Genomic DNA, 22,271 nt, shown 5'->3' with positions numbered 1-22,271 from the left:
TTGAGTCGGGCGAGGTATGCTGCGACCCTCGAGCTCAGTTTTCACACACGGTTACTCATGTACATATGCAAACTAAATACGTTTCCATCTCCCGCTTACATAAATTGTTGCGTCAGGCCCCTTGCAATAGTCACTCGAACGCAATAGCGCCGGGCAGCGAATCTTGGGAGTCTTCGTACCAGGTATATACTGTCGTATGTGCCGAGACTTCTCTCCTCTTTGGAGCTCGTATTATCTGGTTCCCAATTACACTCTCGCGCAGAATAGATCGAGCATCTCAAGTGCTGCGGATGTCGTGCCCCAGTCCATGTCTGATGCTCTCTATATATCCAATATACAGATGTATCTGGTCCGCCAATCTCTGTATTATCACGCGAGAATGCAGGCCTCCAGGGAACAGATTATATAACGTCACGAGCTCGCAAAGGTGTACATACCGTCCGCAGCTCAATTCGAGAGGCCCTCACTTCCAAACCGACGCTAATGTGACCGTGCGTACATCGCTGTCTCTGACTTCCACTTGGTGAGATTGATGTCAGGAATCGAGACCGATAACAACCGAAGACAATAGAATTAACGGCGTTTGACCCGATTTGTAGCCAGCAAACACATAACGAACGAACGAACGAACGAACGAACGAACAAACGAACAGTATCATGCGCAGTCATGTGATCAACTATCGTAAGTAACGACTGTATTTCCAATAAATTTCGCCTACTGCATTAAAGCACCCTCGGTGACGATTGTGTCATAGTCCACAGCTGCTCAACAAGGCCGACTAGGAAAAGAGCCATGGCGCTCTGCAGCACAAACGAGAGTGTGTTGATGATGGCCTGCACGTGCCACGTCTTGAGTCCGCGATGACGGAAGTACCATGGTCGGACACTCTGACGATCGAGAGATGCGCCACGATTGACGTGATGATGTAGCCACCGGCCGACAATAATCGCTGTCGCACTGGACCACAAGCTAAGGATGAGTGCGATCGTCCAGAGTATGCTCGTTGGCGGAATAAGAGAGAGGGGTTGTGCGGTTGGATCGACAGTTTGTTCCTGGTATCCGTAGAACGATACAATGTAGGCCGTCAGGATTGTCGAGAAGAGGCCCGCCTGAAGATTGAGAAGCTATTGAGAACTGGCCAGCGGACGAGCAACGTGTGACGACGTACAAATAGGAGAATATTCGCGATGTCGTTCTTCCAACGCTCCAGGCGCTCGTCTTCAAATGTCCACACCTCTTTGGCACGCCGGGCCCGCCCTGTCAGCTCCTCCTTCTCCGCTGACCTCACATATGTACGACCACTATCGGCGTTTAGCACCGACTTGAGGTTATCACGTTCAGTGCCGTCCTGCACTTTAGTGTCTGATAAGCGACCGTTGTCGAGGTCGCTTCGTCGTCCTTCGCGGTCGATAGGAATTGTACCGTGGTTTTCACTGGTAACAGGCTGCTGCTGCTGCTTTTGTATGAGCATTTAGAGGTTTCATCGTCTGCGGTAGACGTACCAAAGGCGATATTACAGTCTGGTGCACCGAGGTATGCTGCTCTTCAGCCTGTGCCTGAAATTGACCAACTTCGATTCCGTTCTGGGGTGTCGTGTTGAGCGGTAAGCTCGATGGTGCATTCTGTTGCCGTATGAGTAAGGCCGAGCTATTTTGACCTATCTCTTTGACAGCACTGTACGATGAGAGGGCTCTCGTAGCAGACATAGTCGGCGAAGCCACGCCAGAGACGGATCTATGGACGAGAGACGAGAAGGAACATCTCGCCAGTGGGATATATTGGCGATAGACGCCTGCAGGTCCCAGACATCGATCTTTGCTTGAATCCGTGCGCTCGGAGATGGATGTGGGATTAGTGCTAGTGTGTGCGCGATCATGGAATGATAGACAAAAACGTGTATCTCAACACGCACTGTCCTGCATTCGCGTCCTACTTATCTGGTGTAGCAGGCCATCGCGTGAAAGGCACATGCGAGGACAGGCTGAGCGAAGGGTAGGCACACGAGGTTAACAAGACATGCCTAACGTATACCGCGCAGCAACACTCACCATCGAGATCGGAGTGCTGCGTGTTTGCATCCCAATGGGATCGCGCGCTTTCCATATCTTCTGATGGGCATAGCCGTGAGGCCGCTTCCACGGTATCGGTATGAACATGCCTTTCGTATATGCGAGCGTTGGCTGAACGCAGGACGCAATGTCCAGCCAAGACGCTGGATGTGCCATTGTTTGCTTTGTACTGACGAGCACGGACGCAGATCTCTCAGGAAGCAAAGTCAAATGCGGAGTCCCGAGATTGAAGTCTAAAAGAAGAGGGAAATGCCTGCGGAAGGTCGCACACGATGTTCAGCTACATGCCGCATCATGCGTGAACAAGATAGAGAGCCCTGACATCCTTGTACCCGTACAGCACGTCACGACACGCGGAACTGACTCATGACCTGGACTCTGGGACGCTCTTAGCTGATTGTGTGCGCAATCTCGAAGCATGCATAAACACCATGTGAGCTAACGCCAACCCTGAGACGAGCGGTAGGTATCTAGCTCTTACGCGTGAGCTAGGATATATGGAGTGATGGTCTGGAGTGTGGAGACGCCATCCAAACGCACATCCAGTGCGCTGTGGCAGGGATGTATCCATGCTACATCTCCACTACACAGCAAGGCAGGAGTGAAGCAAAAAGACGAAGTGATCGGTCATATCGCTCGTCAGCGATGATGGCCGGATATATTTAGCAGCACGCACTAAGGTGTGAATCTCGCCGAGTCCCAAGGCTCCTGTCTGCGCTTGAATTAGCCTGGAGTGGCCGCTTCAGATCTCCACGACTATTCCGGGCACCAGCCGTTCCAGAAGGGAAGCAGATAACCTTGCCAACCTTCCTGATACTCTCGAGCTATACCTTTCTTAAGTTGAGAAGATTTTGAGAGTATGATAGGGGATCCGAGAACAACGCATTTGATCAAGATGGGACACAGACCGACCAGAGGTATGATAACGACCTGGACCCATAGGTTGCCACTGAAGCTTCGAGTGAGAGTTGCTGGAGCGTACCATAACCCTCAGACATCTTTGACAACGTACTCGACTGAGACGGGGTACCGAGCTCCACAATATTCGAAGCTTTGTGATGTGTGCAGTAGGAGTCATATAATTTCAAGAGGAATGAAAATGCACACAACGCAAGGTGTGTTCGTGTGCAAACCGATCGCAAGGCGGGATAACCTCAAGATTACAGACGAATGCCTCTAATCCCAGTGCCAACAAGTGAGAACACGTTTGCCGTTTAGTGGAAAGATCGACATGCACGACCTATCGCGAAGCGTAGAGTATCAACGGTGGCTCGAGAGAGGATGCTGACAGCATCCTGACTGAAAATGTAATGATGTGCACGCTTGTGCACGTCCCGGCCCGGCTTTAAAATCCGGCCTGGCTTGAGGCTCGGGCCGGCTCAGGCCCGAGTACAAAGGTGGACTCACCAGACGGCTGATGTCAGGAGCCTGGTTACTGACGTATTGTGCCATCTTGGGTAATAGTCGGCAGACCCCAAGTCAGCAGTTTCCTGATATCTCCGTCACAGTAGTCTTATAACCCATGGCTTAAATCAAAACGAGGTAGGCGTAAGGCGCACCTTTGGAGGTATCATGAGGATAACCGCCTCCTTTCCCGTAGAATGATCGCATCTTCGATATCGCCGACGTTCCTTTCCTGAGACAATTCCTTGAACCTGCGCCGGCTCTGAATATCCTTCTCCGACGTGTCGACTCCCGACTCCCAAGTTGCCTGCGTGATGTTCCTCCTCTGTCATAATCTCCTTCATATATCCTCCTTCCACCACTCATCTTCAACAGCTTATGCTTCCACAAGCTTTCTCTCTCTCGTCTTCAGCGATCATTCGAGAACCTCAATATGACCTTTCATGCAGCAATATACAGACTCATACTCAAATTACCGTCCCCTTCTCGCTATGAGAGCATCCTGGCTGTGTAACCCATGTACTATTCCTTCGGGCACCAATTATTGACGGTCCCCGACTTTTGACCCCGTCTTCCGAGCCTGTGCTTCAATGCGTGTTGTCAATTTCAACATATTCAGGCGTACACTTCGAAGACCAGCAGGCCGCATGGAAAACTCTACACGGACTGTATCATCTTGTATGTACATCCCACGGAACCTGTGCATGACAAGGACCGGTCGCACCGCGCACGGCTATGTTTAACAGGTATGTCTATATCATGCCCTACCGGAGGGACTACGAGGGACTACGTTTAGCCTTTTTCTCCACAGATATTACTCCCCGTCTCCGCGACGCAGGCTACTCGACGCGCGATCTGTGTCATTTCGTGGTATGATCATCAACTAGAATGTCTGTTGTCGTCTTGATCCCGCAGTCCGTGTGCCAATGGCGCGATCTTCCGCCCAGTACCGCAATTGCTGGGAAGCCATTAGCGACATCGAACGTGTGTATGCAGCCTTTATAACATCTATTAGGCAAGTTTGCACCATTCTCATTCATATCAGATGCGATTTCTTTCTTACTTCCGCGTGATAGAACTGCAAATGCGTCGTTCAACCGGGCTTTTCTGGCGTGCAGAGAGATCTCTTCTAGAACTCAATGGTGTATCCAGCTCTCATTGGTCACAGTGCGCTAGTTGCGCTTGGCATAGAACGACGAACAGTGGGGAGTTCTTGTCTTGTGCTGTCGGACCTGACTAGATAGCTGCATAAGATCAGTGTGCCTGCGTGACACATTCTACGGGGAATACAGTAAACAAAGGCCGTGTGACCAGTCAGCAGCTAGCGTGGAAAGGGACAATTCGTGACTTTCACTCTACATAACGAGTCCACACTTGACAGTCCGAAACGCAGATCGCTATTGGCGCCCCTGATCTTCGTATCGGCACTATTGCAGCTATTTCGAGCTTCGTATAACAAAGTCATCAAGCCCATGACCACTAGCTTCTGATCCCCGCGGCATCATTGTAAAGGTATATAGCATACGTTGACAGCTTTGCGTTGGGATGCACGCACAGTTCCGAAATAGGACCCATCGGGCGAGATACTGCCGGCCGGCGCTTCCATTGGCCATTGTGATTAGTCCCTTCTCATGCTATCTGGCCGTCTCCGTAAACCGGTGGCTACGATCACCGGAGAATTCATTGTTGACGTTCTGAATGGACGCATAGCCTCTGTACCAAGCAATCATCCCGGTGAAGGAAGCGCTGCCTCGCAATTGCAACCGTTCTGACTATCGCACAGGATTTGATGCACGTACGCAACTATGACCTCGAAGTCATTGACATGGGTCCCGTGGTCAATGACGATTGAGATGGTGTGTAGGTATATCCGCGTAATGGTTGTTTGACTCAATATCATATATTGCATATTGCGACGCGAGTGTGACCATTTTCCAAGTCACACCCTTCATACGTTGGCCGCATTAAGTACAATCGTCATGGAGCGTGCATTGCACACCTCCGGCGAACGGTACACGAATGTCATGTTCTGTACCTGTACAATAGGGGTAAATTACAGCATGCCGCCATGGCTTTCTGCTTTGACGTCTTGATCACGTCTGTCCATTAGTCGTCTATGGTGTCAGGCCGGTCAATGGATCAAACACGACCTGGTGTCTCGTTAGTCGCTGGTGAGAATCATCGACAATTCTAGGGATTCGTGTCAACTGATCTTTTCTTCGGAATGCGTCTACAATACTAGAGGAGGCCGCTGCTACTCGAATCTCGGTTTGACTTGTTCAATTCAGGAACGCCTGCGGGATGCGCGTCGTTCTTTCTGGTGAGATCATTCCATCCAATCCAAATTGATCATTTGACGACATTCCCGGGATATGACGCAAATATACGTCGCAATGCTCACCAGGTCGTGAAGCTGAAAGTTGACCTTCGTGTACGTTTGCAAGCAAAATCAGTAAGAACCCACAAGTAAATCAGGGGTAGATGCCTCCGCTCAGACAACGGCGTTCTTATTCTTCGCGACCGATGGCGTGATTCGCTTCTGAATACAATAGGATCTTGAATTTCAGCGGACGGTTGCGAGGCCATACTCCAGGTGCCAACATTCCTGCTCTCTGTCATGCCAATTTTAGCTTCCTCCCATGCTACAGGACAAGTTTATTGGCCCTGTACGTGAGGTGATACTATACGCTGTCCGGGATTTTGATATCACCGTAAAGCAGGACCCGGCAGATGTTGCGCGCCACACGGGTGCCTTGCGAGTACAGAATACGCCGAGTCCGGCATTTGTGCTGGAGCGCTGGTCCAGTTGGAATATAAAAGCCGTGTCTCGGTAGCACCAACAAATCCCAACAGCGATTAGTTCTTCCTGCAAACGGTGAGATTTCTTTTCGCCCTCTACTCTCGTTTCACCACTAACGACCGTGTTTTTGAAAAAGCTGATTCTCGCCTCACAAGCAATTCACTCGCCCCTCAAATTCAGTTTTCACGTCTGTGAGTGCTCCCTGTTTCGGTTTGCGTGGTGTGTTTGCTGAGTAGTACAATGTCAGACACGCGCAATGGCCCCTAGTGCGTTGTCCTCTGTTGCTACCGACAGACGCCCTGATAATGACGCTGATTTCACTTGGCTGTCAAGATCTCTTCGACAAGATCCCGGCCAGCGACACCCAGCTAAGCGCGGCGCTACAGAAGGTTCGGACCCAGGCGGTCCCCCATAACTCCGATGGTGCCGACAAATTGTGGATTCTTGCCACCGACGGCACTCTGGAATGGAATCTCGACAACTATAGTGGGAAAGCTCCCTTTTCCAGTGGCGGGAAGGGTGTTGGTGTGTACTACGGAACCTGCATCACCATCCTCAAGGACAGCGAGATCGGATTTTTCGACCTCACAGTTAAGGAGGACGGCGTCACTCTCATCTTGAGGGATAGCAACAACCAGAACGCAGTACTGACCTACCCGGGCTCTGGAGCTGAGGACGGCATAGTCGGGTCTTACAAAGGCAATTGGAAGAAGTCGGCCTAGATCATGAGATGATACTACTGAGCCCGTCAGTTGTCCTTACGTTGGAGGTCTTGATGTACGAATATGCACGATAGTCGATATGAACGAAGTCAACGGCGCTGTGTCGGGTCGCTCTCGGTGATGAAATTCATCTGCAAACTGGACAATTCCTACGCGGAGCTCGCATACTATACCTAACGGCGTTCGGTCATTTTACAAGGAGTTGGTGTAGGTACAGTATGCAGGACCATGAGACAAGACTCACGAGCTACAGATCCACTGAAGCTCACGTCAGAGAACCGCCGGTATTCAGCGTGCGGGCATGGTGAGTGACTATATCATCCGGGCTAAAAATGTCTCCGGGACGAGTCAGGGGCGCAACGTTGTCGCGCCGATCCAGGAGCGATAACGCTGTGTCATGTGCGCGCATTCCCGCGAAGCGTCAGAATGCGCTTGGCAGCCTGACCATCAACAAATACGATCTATCATCTGTGAGAGCTCTCCATGCAGTTCGCGCTGGGCGCAAAGACCCGGTGCTCCAAGCTAGTCCGGTAGTACATTTGCTGTCTGGCTTTCCAGTTGACACCACTATTGCCCATAACCGCCAGCCTCCAGTGATATAATGGTTATGATTTAGGACAGCTTCCCTGTCAAAGAGACGTTTTCTGAGCCTTCGTGTACCTCACGAGTCGAGCAAGCAACGAACCCGTGCTCGTGTCCTCAAGGCGCTGCACAACCAGACTCGCGGGACGTCACTAACATCCCCCGCAGATTATCTCTGCACATACCTCGGGCCTTGCGGCCGAACACGCCGGGCTTCAGTCCTCCGGGATTTTGAATTGCAGTGGCAGTTGGGGCAGCATCTGTGCTCGCGATGGGACAGCCAAACTCAAGTCCTTGTAGGCGGCAATGAATTATTCTTGACAAATGTTGCCAGTGACACAAACTCAATCGTCTAGGCCTTTCTGGGCATGAGCGAACACCTACTATTGGCCCCAGCTTCCGACAGAATTATGCACACCGGGATTCTTCCATTATCTAGACCGCGGTAAAACGAAATGTACACCGGTCCTTTATAAACAGACGCACAGGTTGACAATTTGTTCCTCTCGTGTGTTTGTGTGCGCGAATTGTCTTACGTCTTACAATCTGCAAAGTGACAGCCAAACTACTCTCTCTCTGCTGTAGTGTCATGAAAATGCTAGGGCTTAGACGGTACAAATCAGTACCATATGTAAGCTCCAGAGAGTAGGTCATTTGAGTGTGCTATACCTGACAGCCTCAATAGCAGTCGCCGGTGCTACGTAATAGGGAGCCAAACGTAAGTACAAGTAAACGCTGAATGCAGTAGTGCGGCAGGTTGCTCACTATTCGTATTCGTACTGGATGGCTCGGAATCACCGTCACAATGTGAAACTGACACAGCGGGTTGAATGTCAGTGAATCGGACAACCTCATCGGGAAGGACATACCGATATTGTCACTTGGTGAGTCTACTAATCTTCAGAATCGAGTGCAGTGGTGTCATAATGTGCATTATCACGGCACCGCCCCGGCAACTTAAATCACTACAGCCAACAGCAACAAACCTATAATCGTATTTGATGAGTTGTTGGTCAAAAAGATAATAGATACGTTGCTTTGTTGCATAGCAAGGATGCTGCGCTGCGCTGCGGAACTGTAATGCGGCATTTCTGGCTGGCTTGGACGTCATTTTCTGGCATTATGAGCGCTGAAGATGCCCCACGATGTCCTCATTGCATATTCAGTTTGGCGCATGACTTCCAGAAGATGAGCACCTTTTCTTTTTGGTTTTAGCCCATGGGAACCTGGAGCGCTATTTAGGGCCGTAGCAGTATTCTCCGTTGCCCCTTGTACCAGGGATTCCATTCAGACGTGGCGTATGATGGACTCCCGACACGCGGACTCCTTCATGAGAATTGCAACATCTTGATAGAAGTGATCTCACCAACAGCTTTCGCGACGCACTTGTCAAAACGAGTAACATAGAGGCCAGGACACGAACTTCTCTTTATGAGCAGTTGCAGGAAACTCATATGGTTACGTAGGTACAAGTCGTGAATGTGTCGTGCCTTGAAGCAAAAATGGTAGCGAAGGGCCGTTTTATGTGTGTCAGGAAGAAATTGACCAGCATCTTTGGGCACTCTGGCCGTTGTCAACGCAACATGCGCGGGCGTCGGAAGTGGAAAATCTAGGAAGTCAGGACTGCGTATCAGTCCCGTGTTCCCTGAGCGGGTCCCGGTCGGCCTTGGAAGGCGTTTAGATAGAGGACGCCTTTGGTCTTTCCACTTGGAGTTAGAACGCAGCACTGTGGTCCATACTTCGCTGCTGCAGCTCACATGCGTGCAATCTGTTGAACCCTGCGGTGACGAACACGAGACCTCTCAGGAGGACAGATTGTGAAGCATTGCCATCCCAGGTATTGCAATAGAAAAATTACCTTAAGCGAGATGCTCCGTTCGCGCTGATTTTAGTTGTTCTCATGAAGCTGGACGGTAATACGGACGATTATCCTTCATCTATACTCGAAGCTGATGTAACATCGAACGTTCCAGAAGAATCGGGTGTGGGTTTACCAGAAGAACGCAATAACAGGAACATGGAGTCTGATAGTCCGGCAATAAGGGGCGCCACAAGCGGATTATCACGTATCATCTTCATACCTCGACGACGAGCGACGTTTGTGGATTGTAGACAATGTCTCCAAAGCCAGATTGAAGTGTCTTTGTATGCCCATTCTGAGAAAATCAATGACACGGAAGTGGAAGACCCTGACTCGAAGCGCGCGGTGGGATTGACTCACGTAGACCTTTTGAGAGTCAGATGTTGATGTTGAGCTGGTTTGACTGAAGTAGTGGGGCGTTGATGAGGGATGCGAGTAATACGAGACGGACATAGCACCTTGTGAGTCGAAGACTTCGCGCGAGCAATTCTATTGAAATGTACGGTTCTCGGCAGATAGGCCGCACAAACGTAATGGGCCATCGCTATGTGTCCGATAGAAACCGGAAATTCCCTCGGCAATAACAATAAGGAACATGGTTAGCAAGGCACCGACGGGGAATTGTCGTAAACTCACCTTCTTCGAACTTCTTCAGCCGGCACCACCTGGCATTGTCAGTCCCGCGTGAGGTATGTACATGTTCTCGCGCTACTTCTCAGGAATATGCCAACTTAGATTTAGATTTCGTAGTTCGCTAGCGCAAACTCTACAACGCAGTATTCGTCGAGTTCAGTGAATATGTACTATCTATGTGCTTCAACCATTGATTCCCTGACCGTGGCAAGGATGAAAATGCCTACCAGTTGAATGTGGTCAATTAGGGGGATGAGAGAAGATCGCGTTTCGTGTCATGCAGCACATAGGAGTTGATCACAGTGGGACACAGCGCCACGTGTGAGATCGGTTGTGGGAAAGTTATCTGGGCATCGTCTGGCATCTAGATTCAACTTCATGTATGAAACGTCACTTCGACTATAACTCATATCCCATGGCTGCTTACAACAAATAATCAATGATGTGAATAGCGGTAAAGGGTACTGCAAGCGGCTGTTGCTACGATATATGGCAGATGACCTGCCGTACGTGGTGATCATTTCCGAGCAGCCTTTAAAACGGCCATTTCTTTGCTGTGACTATAGTTGCTAATGTTTACGCATCGTGCGCCTATATTCACTTACCCTCAAAGTTGATGTGACTGAAGAAAGACGTGCCGTCTGGCTTGCATTCTTCCACCTAACTTATCAGGCGCTCATGTTTCGTCTTCTGGCAGGACTTCGGTTTATGAAGACTCGAGCCGACTTCCATGAACTTGTTACTGACCTGTGTCACAGCGCCAATCGATGACCATCATGCCACAGCATCTAAATGTCGAAGATAACGTTAGGCCTGCATCCAGGTCCCATCATTGTGACTACTCCTTCACATGACATGCCAAACGCCGCCACTCCACATCGCGAGAGTTGGAGGGGCAGCGCACTTACCCTCCACATGAAAATTTTCTACTTGTCAGCTGGAAACTCTCGACCTACGGTGTATTTATCCATTGAATCCCCGTCCGGTAAGTGAATGCCGAGATCGTGGTCGCAAACACAATAGGAACATGGAAACCGCCTTGCGAAGCTCCTCGGCCGCCTTCCATTTCAGGTTGATACTCGAGACGCTGATCGGGTGAAAAGGGAAGCGACATTTGTCACATATCGCGATTGTCTTTGCATCGGGCATAAGATAGGATCGTTGCCCGATACAGTCGTCCATGCAACCTGTGACAGCATACGGGCATAGACTTTCGCCGCCAGCGTCTTCAATTACACGCCCATAGACTCGGCGGAGTTGAATCAGGGAACCAACCAGAACTATGTATGCCTCCCCCTTGCCCTTCCGTGCTTGCGAACATGTGCGTGTATCTGGCGCCCGGTACTTCGACGATCGTCTTCTTATGCCCTCATAAGCCGTATGAGGTCCAATCCGCGCCCACCACTCCACCATGAACTCGTCTCTCCATGTTGCGGCGTGTGCCAGCGCTGCTCTCTTCGCTATATCGCTGGCAGTGTTTTTGCGTTGGCTTAAAGCGGATTCACATCTGCGGCTCCCGCCGGGCCCGAACAGAGTACCTCTGTTAGGCAACGTGCATCAATTGCCTATGCAATCGCAGGAGAAGAAGTTCACGAAATGGGGTGCAGAGTATGGTATGTGTCTGGAGAATGTACGTCTCAAGATCATCCACTCAACCACGTTAGTAGGCGACATTGTCTTCGCAAGGTTTTTCAGAACACCAACCCTTGTTATAAACTCATTGCAGGCCGCACATGATCTCCTTGGAAAGAAGAGCTCGATATACTCTTACAGACCCGACTTTGTACTGCTCTCGGAACTGTGAGCTGAATGTCCATAGTCCCATTGGCACTCTGCTTACTTATGCTCTCGCGAAGAATGGGTTGGGACTGTGTAGTCACACATATGACATACGGGAACCGGTTTCGCAAGCACCGACGATGGATCTTGGACGCCTTCCAAGACAAACATTCCCTTGAGAGCTACCGCCCGCTTCAGCGAAGGGAGGCATACATACTTCTTTCTGGACTCATTCAGAACCCGGAGTTGTTCAGATCACACATTAAGAGGTCAGTATTCCTTCCGGAGCTAGCTCATTACCTCATATACACACAGGTTCGCAGCAGCAATGATTATGCAGATTGCGTATGGCCATTCGGTGACATCGTTGGATGACAAATTTGTACACCTGGCGGAGCGTGCCGGCAAGGAGACTGTCGAGTATGGCAACGCAGGGGTCATGCTAGTCGACTTCTTCCCTCTTCGTGAGTTACTGTTGCATCCATTTCCGGACCATTGACGCTATTTTGTTATATAGTGAAGCATATTCCTCTATGGATGCCTGGATCAGGCTTCAAGAGACGCGCATTTGAGATTCGAGATGTGGTGCGCAAAATGCTAGATACCCCGTATGAGATGGTCAAGGACGCTATGGTAGGAACCCCTCCGTTCCGCTATCCGTCACTGACACATCTTGTCTCAGAAATCCGGTACAGCGTCGCCTTGTCTCACGGCGACATTACTGGAGGAAGTGCTCAGTGAACGTGCGCCGACAAGAGAGGACGAAGACGACATTAAAGGAACTGCAGGTGTATTATATGGAGGTAAGTCAAATAGAGTCTGACACTCTAAGAATGCTGACGAGGATCTTAAGCTGCGACTGATACGGTAGTTTGACCACAATTCTCTCCAGGCTAGTATGTCTCAACTCTAGTAATCATAGACAAGTGCTGTCCTTTCGACTTTTGTTCTTGCAATGGTGCTCTATCCCGAAGTATACAAGAAAGCTCAAGCAGAAGTAGACCGGGTCGTTGGACAAGATCGCCTGCCGGATTTTGAAGACAGGGAATCCTTACCGTACTTAGAGTGCGTCGTGAAAGAAGTGTATCGGTACGTTATGTAGTGTCTCGCGTTGTCAATGATCGCGCGCTTAGTCTTCCCTGCAGGTGGAACTGTCCTGTGCCACTTGGTCCGTTTATTCTAGATTTTTCGTGAACTCGGATCGAACTATCCTGCAGGGATTCCTCACAAACTCATATCAAATGATCAATATCAAGGATTTGATATCCCGGGAGGATCTATGGTCATACCTAACATTTGGTCAGTTGCTTTGCAAATCATGAGTCAAATTGACGTGCCAATAAATGCCAACAGGGGGATGACACGTAATGATAGTTTCTATCCGGAGCCAGAGATGTTCAGGCCCGAGCGTTTTGAGCAGATGGATCGCTATACGGCCGAGGCACGGGATCCACGCAACATGGTGTTTGGGTTCGGAAGGCGGTGAGCTTCTGATGTGACGCGCCGATGTGTTACGGCGGGGCTGACATTCCAATCTCTCCTAGCGTTTGCCCAGGTCAGGATTTTGCAGACACGAGTGTGTGGATTGCTGTTGCCAACATGGTTGCAACGCTCGACATCGCTGTTGCTACTGACGAGGCGGGAAAACAAGCCCCACCGACGGGCTCATTCGTCCCAGGATTTGTCAGGTATGTTCTCCATGCGTCACGGTGATGCTGGCTTATGTATCTCGAGAAGTCACCCGGAAGAATTTACATGCAGGATCACACCGCGATCTGAGCAAGTGAAGACGGTTGTGTTCGAAACGAGTGCTAATATTGTATTATAAGCTAGTGTAGACTATTTATCATAGTCCATGAACCGTACTGCATGTTAGCCGCAGCTGGCCCCACAATTCATGGCAACGGTGTTATAGGCAATGTGTCAACGTTTTTTCAATCCATTTTTACTACGCACTAATTGTTGCGGGGAGATGGCAGAAAACCTCAGAGGGTTGGCAGAAAAGGGAATTGTGCGACCCCATATGGCATGTAAGCATCCCGGGATGTTGCTAATCATCCAAAGATGAGTCTTCCACTTTCAAAATGTTTGTATAACTCGTGCATATTGTTTTGAGGCACAAGAGGCTTTTTCAACGACGAAGAAAGCTCGCGCCAGATTTATCACTTTGCCTTGAATTTGGCATTTGTGTCATGTCGTCACGTGCATACACCGCTGCGTCGCATCTACTCGAAGCGTCCACAAAACTACACCCGCACTCTTCGCGCTCTTTTCCGTCACGCATGCAGGTCGTTATAGATCTCTATTATGCCCTTGTATGTCCCCTCATCGACTGCAACATTTCTGTAACAAATGAGCGACGACCACGACACGCGTCTCCTGCTCTCTCCTGATCCCAGTGACATCGCAGACGTTGCTCAAGTCAACGTCAGCGCAAAGCAGGATCTGAAATTCGATGCACCATGCCATATGGTCGTGAACAGCGATGGGGTAAGTGACTTCTATGTTGCGGTTTAACACCGTCTTAAGTGCTCACGCATGTGAAGACTCCAAAATAGTTGATTGGCAAGACATGACTAAGTTCGAGCGGGAGCGGACCATGCAAGTGTTGACTACACTGAATCAGTAAGTCGTCCAGCACGTTTCCAGCGCGTTGCACTGTTCCGAGCGATCTGCTACCCTGACATTGACATCCTTCTGTTGTAGAAGCCGCATTGCGAATCAGGAAAGGAAGCTACACAATCGATGTGATCCGTACGCCTGTCCCAAGTCTATCAGGCAAAAACATAGACCATGCTTCCTATCCTGTGATGGTATCTTGAACACGCTCGGGACCATCTACACGCTATCATGGATTACCTCGCCCTGACAGCGCAAACCTAAAATCAGGGGTTGTAACCCTGTTCCCAGCTCCGAACTTGCCACTTTTCGGCCTCCTCTGCGACAAACGCGGTCTCGTGTTTGTCGTCACATACCCAGCGACCCTTTAATACTTTTCAGGAAGCGTAGTGAGGGGCTTAGGTTTGTGACACACCTGCCAAATTTTACCATAGACAGATAGTCGCCGCAGCTGGGGTGGTCCTCTCACCATGAATTCGGCAACCTTCTCTTTACTCATGAGGCGATGGCCACGCTCGACATTACGCGCTTCCACGCGAAGTGTACGGAGCTCGCCTAAGGAGGAAAGGATCTCGGGTAACTCGGTCTACAGTGCGAAATTATCGCGATTTCAATGGGGAGGGCTACATGGGGGTAGGTAACACTCACAACAGCATTACCCGATATTGCGACCGCGAGTTCCTCCAGCTCCACACACGTTGCACAGAGTGCGCGTAAGGCAGCCATCCCGACAAATGCTGCGTCCAGACGGACAACGCGGAGGGTCTGGGCATGTATCTGCGAAAGGTGTGCCAAGAGACCATCGAATTTCACGCTCGCGCCACTATTCTCTTCCTCGCAGATGAGACGAATTTCCGCGAGGCGCGCGTGAGTCACAATGCGCCGGATCCATTTACAGAGATAGGCGACATCCTCGACTGTATCGACTGTATTGTGCCGCACGACCAGAGTGCGCAAATGATGCAAGCGAGGAGCTATGGATGGGGTTCGAAATTGCTGCGCCACAAAGGGGCACGTCAGCTGATGTCAGGCCCTGCACACAGTAGACTAACAAGGTAGTAGCGCAGGTCTAGATCCTTGAGGTTCGGCAGACCCTGCACGAAGGCAAAAACATCGTCATTTCCTAATGAGTATGATAGGCCGAGCGCCAACGCTTGGATCTGGGTAAGATGAGGTACACAAGACCTCAATACGCCCGGCGTAACCGATCCGCAGTTGTCCTGTAAGCATGCCAGTTGAGATCTAGACCCGTCTGCCATAGGGAAATGCCTACCCTGAGCGAGAGTCGCCGAAGAGTTCTTGACAGGATGCCAAGCCAGTCGGGCAAAAGCTGAAGGATTGCACGAGTCGGATTCAAGATGCTGAGACACTCTAGGTCCTCCACTGTTGCCACAACAGGCGCGTAATCATCCGTGATACACGATGCATTTATGGTTAAGCTTCGCAAGAATGCGCAGCTACGCAGAAGGGGGAAAACACCAATAAAGACATCCTTGTGGTACTGCTTCGGGGCGAGCACAATGGTGTTCAAGTTGCGCCAAAGCCGTATGGCCGTGGGTAAGTGAGTTGCAAAGGTACCGAGCGACGCAGGACGTGGCGAGAGGCAGCCTCAATATTATTACAGATCAAACTACAATCACAGCACATAGATAACAAAGCAACTTACCGCTTATCTCTAGGTGGAGCACCTTATCGGCATTGTGGGGCAGGCAGGCGGCATATAGAATACCATCCTAAACATCCGTACTATGCATTGGTATTGAAAGCTATATGGGACTGCTTGAGTAGAGGTATCGAACTCACCGCGAACTCGTTTTTCCTGCGCAGATCGAGTGTAGACTGGGGAGCGGGCGACCACGTCACACGCCTGTACAACACTCGGGACGCTGCATTTGAAAATTCGTGGCAGACTAGGGAGCAGCAGTATAGTGAGACCCTGTCGTCTTCAAGGATGTCGAAAATCGTTGCGAGGACGTCATGGATTACGTATATTCTGTGAGGCAAACTCATGGGGTTCAGCGCGATGAGACAGAGTCAGACCGAGTGCTGCAACAACGCAAATGGCGTGCATGCATGAAGTTCAAGACGAGGTTCAATATCAGACGTATGCCTCTTCAGCGCTTCAAAACTCAAGTGCGATAGAATTGTAAGCAGAGGATATATCGAGATGGAAGCAGGACGCAGGACGAGGGCGCGGGCGCTAAGTATCAGCCCTAAACGATCATGATTCCCGGGTCGAGGTCGATCCTATGCAGCTCTTATTCTGTCAGTCGCTATGAGTGAACGATGAAGCTTTCTTGCTTATTTCGCCTTTGAAGATGGTACTTCCATCTACACCAAGCTCTTGAAAGTCTTCTCTAAAAAGATGCAACGGTCAACCATATGTTGAATGAGCATAGCAACCCGGTATGTATTGGTGAGACTATATCCATACGCCCGAATACTTCAATTCAACCGTGATCTTTTCTTCTGCTTGCGGACTCGTTGATTCATCGTTATTGTAACGCCCTCTGTAATCTGGAGCCCAGTAATCGGAATACCTCATTAGTGAAAAGTACATGTCCCGACTTCTTCTATCTCCTTAGAGCGCTCAAGTCAAAATGATGAAGATATTGCCCTATTCCTATTCCATGCGATACATTACAGATTCACAGGTGAAACAGAGCCCTTCCAAGGGAGTTGAGGAGCTTGATTTTTCATTCTTATATCCATATTTGCCGCCCGTGGTTGAGTGTGGCCAAGCACAATCGAAAGCTTACAGTACGGAAGAATGGCGTGTGCGCGAGTTAACTTGTCAAAATAAACGGACAACAGGTTACAAGAAGAAGACGTTCAAGGTGGCATGTGGTGGTAGGGGTACAAACGCGCGAGGGTACGACTCAAGGTGTAACTATCTACCGTGCGAGCATTAAGTTCCAATACGACTGATACTGTGATATCGAGGTTCATCCGACATCGACTATATATGAAACCCTTGTTAGCCTTTTGGCCATGTACTATGGAATCATCTCGAGGTATCCAGTGAAAACATCTATCGCGGCGCTTGTGGCTTGCATTGAACCAGCATCACGCGTCGCATTCACGCATTTTATCAACATGCGTAGGTTCTGTTACTAGCTGCAGTGCGCTCAATTAGCCTAGTCAGTTGCTGTAGCAAGGTGGAGGATACTAATGAAGTAGAACGTGACCAAACGTGGCTCATGCGTCTTCCTAAACCGATCAAACAAAGCACGCGTTGTGTGGCGCCGCCACTCAGGCCACATCTACATAACACGACAATCGAACTCGAGGGAGGACACTCATCGTATCTGCAACACACTCTCATTCCATTTGTCTTGCTAATCATCGTTGCACACTCTTACGGGCGAGATGAAACAACTGCCAGCCATAGAGGTTCCTCAGCGAAACTTCGAGCCTTGTGGCGACCAAGCGTTCAAGCGCTCCCAGTGGAAACTTGTAATATCTGTATGCAGCTCTTTTCCTGTCTTCTCGAGAAATACGCTTCACGTGCCTCCCACAGTGGCCAGGCTATCCCGACTGGTGCCACACCTTCTCGATGATAGATCCAACAGGACAGAAGTATCCACTGGAGTACTTTGCGGTACAGATTGCTCCACTAATCTTGCAGTTTGTCGAAGAGGTGCGCAGGTCGGATTTCTGCATCATGACGAATGCCCTGAAAGACAGGATAACAGCACGAGAATGTTGAGCCAGAGGCTGCTCACGCTAAGTGGGCGGTAGGAAACGGGCCCGACCGGTGGTCCGTGAAGGACATATATCTCCTCACGCTCAGGAGGAAGAAGTGCCATTACTGCCAGGTTGACCTCGAGGTTCGACCAGACTCTCCGGACGACGTGCGCTTTTCACCTGAACGGTGGCCGTGATGTTTTGAGCAAGTTCCTTGACAAGCGGACCGGGATCTACTATCAGGGAAGAGGAATTGTCGCAAACAGTGACCTCGAATAGGTCTAGCTAGGATGAGACTGTGAGCCGATCGATGCATTGTTACGTGCCACACACGCTCCAAGTGACGGACGAATGCATCTACAAAGCGTTTCAGAAAGGGTGTGGCTCTGTTCACGATGATAGATACTGCGTTCATACAAAGTACATCAAAGACGTTAGCAGTTACAACAATATCTTACAACACTTCACATATTGTGTCAGCATTCGGTTCGAGTCAGCATATTTCGCAGTCGTCGCCGACCAGAATCTTAGTTCAGATATCGACAGCCAGGCCGTCTTTGCCGAGACCGTCGGCCTCGGTCATCTTGACCCACATACCGCCCTAGAAGTGGCACATAAGCTCGTAAACCTCTACATGTAAATTAAAGTAGAGTGTGACTTACATTGGAATACAGAGTCAGGTGCGACTTTGGCCAGAATCGCTCGAACCGCTTGCGGCCCCATCCGGTGGACGCCCACTCTGCGGGAGGCAGCGATTCGGGGGGTGCAGCCTCGGGCGCGAGCTGCATCGCAGAAAAGTGCTGGAGTAGCTTGATCAAGAAGAAGGACATCTCGTTATACGCGAACTGCGATCGATGGATCGGAATTGGGTAACGCTAGGATGCAGTGTTGTGACCAGACACACCTGTTGCCCGAGGCAGATGCGTGGGCCGGCGTTGAATGGAAGGAATATGAACGGATTCTTTGTAAGATATTTCGCGACGCGCTCGTCGAGGAATCGGTCTGGGTCGAATTCGTCCGCTGCGTGTTCGAATGGCACACTGAATCAATCGCTCGAACGCAGATGTGGTCTTGGGCTGAACGTACCATCGGGACCCCAGTACTCCTTCCTGCGATGCATCCCAAATACCGTGTACGTGACCCTGCGTGACGTGAAATTCAATTAATGTTCAGGATAAGTCTTGTTTAGCGGCTCCGAGCGTACATGGTCTTGGGTGGTACGTAAAACGGCTTGCCATTTGGGTCAGGATTCGGCAGGGTGCTCTCGTTGATCGACAATCTGCACATGCAGTCAGTCAGCTACATACTCGTACAATTAAATCCCGCAAGCCATTCACCTTATATTGAATGGTCTAATAGCCAGTAAGCAATGTTGCCCAACTCCGCAAAAGGCCCACAGGGGACTTACACGACAGGATACAATCGCATCGTCTCATTGATGACAGCTCGCAAGTACCGCATCTCCTTGATGTCTGCATAAGTCGGGCGCCCACGCGAACCGACGTTCTCCAAGACCTCTGCGCGCAACCGCTTGAACACCTCAGGGTACATGCACAAGAAATACACCGCAAATGTCAGTGTGCCAGCAGTCTATGAAACAGTCATGAGATGGGTCGTGTGTGTGAAATTAGATACACACGGTGTCGCGTCCCGCGATGAGGATGTTGAGCACTTCGTCACGCAACACGACTGGATCTACACAAACATTATCGAGGATCATTCCGTAAACGCAGGCAAAACTCACCACTTGTCAGTCGAACTAGATGGTCCAAGAGGGTCTCTCCATCGATATCATCGCTCTGCTTGTCACCGCTTACGCCTCCCTCGCTGCTGGCCATCTCCTTCCGCCGCAAGGCGTCCTTCAAAATCGGGTCCAGGTACTCGTTCACAACGCACATGTACTCATCCGTGCGGTTCTTCCGCGTCTCAAACAGAGGCCAGATGCGGCCCATTGTCGCACGCTCAGCGAGCACAATCTGCGCGCGCATGAATGCAGTTGCAAATGCCTCTGCTCGTGAGGGAGCAAGGGCGACCGGGGCGCCTGCGGGCTGCGCGAATGGCGTCGGTCGCCCATTGTGAGGATACGGGAGGGGCTGCTGGAGTGAGTCGACGCAAGAGTCGAAGAGGAACTCAGTTGCCGAGTCAATTGTGAAGCGAGACACGAGGTCCTGGAAGTCGACCGCATACCCTGAGCGGAAACGTTCAGTCATTTTGGCAATAGCTTGCACTGTCGAGGAAAATATATCATCAACGGCATTCATTGTAACACATAACACTTGATAGCGCACCACTGCGGCGGTCGAACAGCTCAAAGTGGCTGATACGGTCCTTGTTGAAGAATGGGCGTGTCATCGCGCGGTGCCATCTGTGCATAAAATCCCTCATCAAGCAATGGGCGCTTGTCATTTTGGAATTCGGGAACTCACTTCCACATCTCCCCTGAGGGTTATGAACTATACTGTCAGCACACAGCATGCATTTTGAACTGGGCGAGATGTACCATCGGAGTTGAACACGCCCGTCCCGAGGACAGATGCCATCTGCTGCTTGAAGATATCGCCTACGAAGGAGGACGTTTGTATAGGGTTTCAAAACACTGCATATCATGCTCGTGCACCTTTCTCATAATTGTTGAATTCAGTCGCAAGGACACACTAGGTGAGAAGGAGTCAAGTCAAGGTCGACTGCTACATTGCGCGAGCTCACCTTGATAATGTTGGGATCGCACGTCATATACGACGTGTCCCACAAGATGTTGATCTGGACCGTGTTTCCCAGATTATTGAATGCCTTCCATGCAAAGTCCGCTATGCGTGTTATTTCCCAGCTCCATAAGTCAAGCGCAGCGCGAGGAAGTAGCAGAAAGCGATTATGCACCAGTATACCCGGTCTTCATTGTCTGCAACATCTGCTTCGTCAGGTCCAAATTGCCGAGCCTTTTGCCCGCCCAGCGCGGGGGTAGGATGGCGCCGAGGCGTGCAGCAGCACGCTGATATTTCCACTGCCGGTACGAGACACGCACACATATCGCCAAGGGCGTGCTGATGACTGCGAGGAATATGACCAGCGAAGTCGGAATTGTCAAGAGCGTTGTTCGCCAGAGTAGGCTTGCGGCCGTCACGACGCACGCTGGCGCGAAGCATAATACGAGCAGGACACGGAGAACGAAGGAGACTCCAGGAGGGATTGACATGGCTGAGGAGACTTTCGCGCTAGAGGGGGCGGATCACGCGGGAACGTTGCCTTTAACCAAGCACGTGAATCGTACTCCAGCCGTACGCATTCCTCCCACAGACGCGGGAAAAGGCAGTCTCGCTGCGGATCAAGCGATGCATCCAAGCGGAGATACACTCTGAGATCATTGAACGGCGATGGCCGCACAAACGGCGCAATGACGAAAAACGCTGGACTCAGATGCCCTGGAGGAACTGAATTGGCACTTGGTGTCATCATGATGCTCGTATTTCCACATGTCTGACTCCTGACCGCATTAGCCTTTCGACGAGACTCTTATGGCGTGAGCACTGACGTACCGCAGCCGACACGTGCCACGACAGCCACATGTAGGAGGAGAGAAATGGCAAGTAGTCATTGGAACAAGACGGCCGCCTTGTGAGAGGGTTGTAGCAGACTCCGTGAAAGCAAGAGGAAGAGGACGGAAGGTCGTATGTAGCGAATAGGTCCCACGCTCGGCGATCAAAGGCGATCGGAGTTTCCGCTACAATCCTAATCACGACGGATGCAAACATATCGAAATAGTGCTCATGTGTCTACTAAACTAGCGATAAGTGAAACCAGGACTGTTTGACTGTTTCCACAATGCTAATCGCTCTTATATTCTCCAGCATATTCGCGCCATATAGGCTGAAGTCCGCCACGCTTAGCGGCGGTTTTATCTAGCCTAACTGTCATCAAAAGGCTTCCGGGCCAGTCAGGCAAGGATACCGACTTGAAGGCCCTGGTAGGCATAGTACAGAATCTACATAGAGTACGATGTCAAGCTGGGCGGAGGCGCTTGTGAAATTACGACTCGGAACAGGCAGTTTCCGGGACTTGGAGCCAGCGGTACTCGCAAACCTTAAACATAGACAACATGCTGTTTCACATTTGCCTG

The 22,271-nt window shown here is 50.5% G+C and overlaps 6 protein-coding genes across 6 annotated transcripts; 3 read left to right on the top strand and 3 right to left on the bottom strand.

The window, feature by feature from the left end:
• Positions 1–723: 723 nt before the first annotated feature.
• POSPLADRAFT_1158195 (hypothetical protein) lies at positions 724–2,226 on the bottom strand (the record flags this gene model as incomplete). The annotated part of the gene is made up of 4 exons (XM_024487289.1): positions 724–1,110; positions 1,170–1,457; positions 1,504–1,623; positions 2,050–2,226. The coding sequence occupies 4 exons, from the start codon at positions 2,224–2,226 to the stop codon at positions 724–726; spliced, it is 972 nt and encodes a 323-aa protein (XP_024333841.1).
• A 4,304-nt stretch (positions 2,227–6,530) lies between these two features.
• Positions 6,531–6,996, top strand: POSPLADRAFT_1062193 (hypothetical protein; the record flags this gene model as incomplete). The annotated part of the gene is made up of 2 exons (XM_024481485.1): positions 6,531–6,540; positions 6,608–6,996. 2 exons carry the CDS (start codon positions 6,531–6,533, stop codon positions 6,994–6,996), a joined length of 399 nt encoding a protein of 132 aa, XP_024333840.1.
• A 4,487-nt stretch (positions 6,997–11,483) lies between these two features.
• Positions 11,484–13,679, top strand: POSPLADRAFT_1158393 (hypothetical protein; the record flags this gene model as incomplete). Its single annotated transcript, XM_024487316.1, has 12 exons — positions 11,484–11,685; positions 11,737–11,872; positions 11,929–12,120; positions 12,167–12,315; positions 12,369–12,484; positions 12,534–12,668; positions 12,774–12,940; positions 12,997–13,019; positions 13,069–13,150; positions 13,205–13,333; positions 13,396–13,539; positions 13,589–13,679. 12 exons carry the CDS (start codon positions 11,484–11,486, stop codon positions 13,677–13,679), a joined length of 1,566 nt encoding a protein of 521 aa, XP_024333839.1.
• An 88-nt stretch (positions 13,680–13,767) lies between these two features.
• On the top strand, positions 13,768–14,635 carry POSPLADRAFT_1041838 (hypothetical protein). The gene has a single exon (XM_024477985.1). The coding sequence runs from the start codon at positions 14,204–14,206 to the stop codon at positions 14,366–14,368; it is 165 nt and encodes a 54-aa protein (XP_024333838.1). The 5' UTR covers positions 13,768–14,203; the 3' UTR covers positions 14,369–14,635.
• A 101-nt stretch (positions 14,636–14,736) lies between these two features.
• POSPLADRAFT_1037240 (hypothetical protein) lies at positions 14,737–16,480 on the bottom strand (the record flags this gene model as incomplete). The annotated part of the gene is made up of 7 exons (XM_024477207.1): positions 14,737–14,835; positions 14,886–15,056; positions 15,119–15,466; positions 15,523–15,690; positions 15,744–16,078; positions 16,137–16,203; positions 16,274–16,480. The coding sequence occupies 7 exons, from the start codon at positions 16,478–16,480 to the stop codon at positions 14,737–14,739; spliced, it is 1,395 nt and encodes a 464-aa protein (XP_024333837.1).
• A 2,050-nt stretch (positions 16,481–18,530) lies between these two features.
• POSPLADRAFT_1068012 (hypothetical protein) lies at positions 18,531–21,362 on the bottom strand. The gene is made up of 14 exons (XM_024482258.1): positions 21,035–21,362; positions 20,864–20,964; positions 20,775–20,811; positions 20,657–20,717; positions 20,446–20,522; positions 19,902–20,384; positions 19,797–19,852; positions 19,566–19,747; positions 19,495–19,509; positions 19,362–19,436; positions 19,244–19,299; positions 19,062–19,177; positions 18,820–19,002; positions 18,531–18,758 (listed from the first exon to the last, which is right to left on the bottom strand). The coding sequence occupies exons 1-14, from the start codon at positions 21,348–21,350 to the stop codon at positions 18,690–18,692; spliced, it is 1,827 nt and encodes a 608-aa protein (XP_024333836.1). The 5' UTR covers positions 21,351–21,362; the 3' UTR covers positions 18,531–18,689.
• Between the last annotated feature and the right edge of the window lie 909 nt (positions 21,363–22,271).

The sequence above is a fragment of the Postia placenta genome (genome assembly GCF_002117355.1).
Source record: "Postia placenta MAD-698-R-SB12 unplaced genomic scaffold POSPLAscaffold_20, whole genome shotgun sequence".
Taxonomy (NCBI): domain Eukaryota; kingdom Fungi; phylum Basidiomycota; class Agaricomycetes; order Polyporales; family Adustoporiaceae; genus Rhodonia; species Rhodonia placenta.
The sequence above is the reverse complement of the archived record's forward strand: the minus strand, read 5'-3'. Positions and strand labels throughout refer to the sequence as shown.

What these genes read in the sequence shown, in the direction of transcription:
- POSPLADRAFT_1041838 (XM_024477985.1), top strand. Translation starts at nt 14,204, where the DNA reads ATGAGCGACGACCACGACACGCGTCTCCTGCTCTCTCCTGATCCCAGT.
- POSPLADRAFT_1068012 (XM_024482258.1), bottom strand. Translation starts at nt 21,350, where the DNA reads ATGTCAATCCCTCCTGGAGTCTCCTTCGTTCTCCGTGTCCTGCTCGTA. An exon ending in GGAGTACTGGGGTCCCGATG is followed by an intron (nt 19,178 to 19,243) that starts GTACGTTCAGCC and finishes TCGAACACGCAG; the next exon opens with CGGACGAATTCGACCCAGAC. An exon ending in GCATCTGCCTCGGGCAACAG is followed by an intron (nt 19,003 to 19,061) that starts GTGTGTCTGGTC and finishes CATCGATCGCAG; the next exon opens with TTCGCGTATAACGAGATGTC.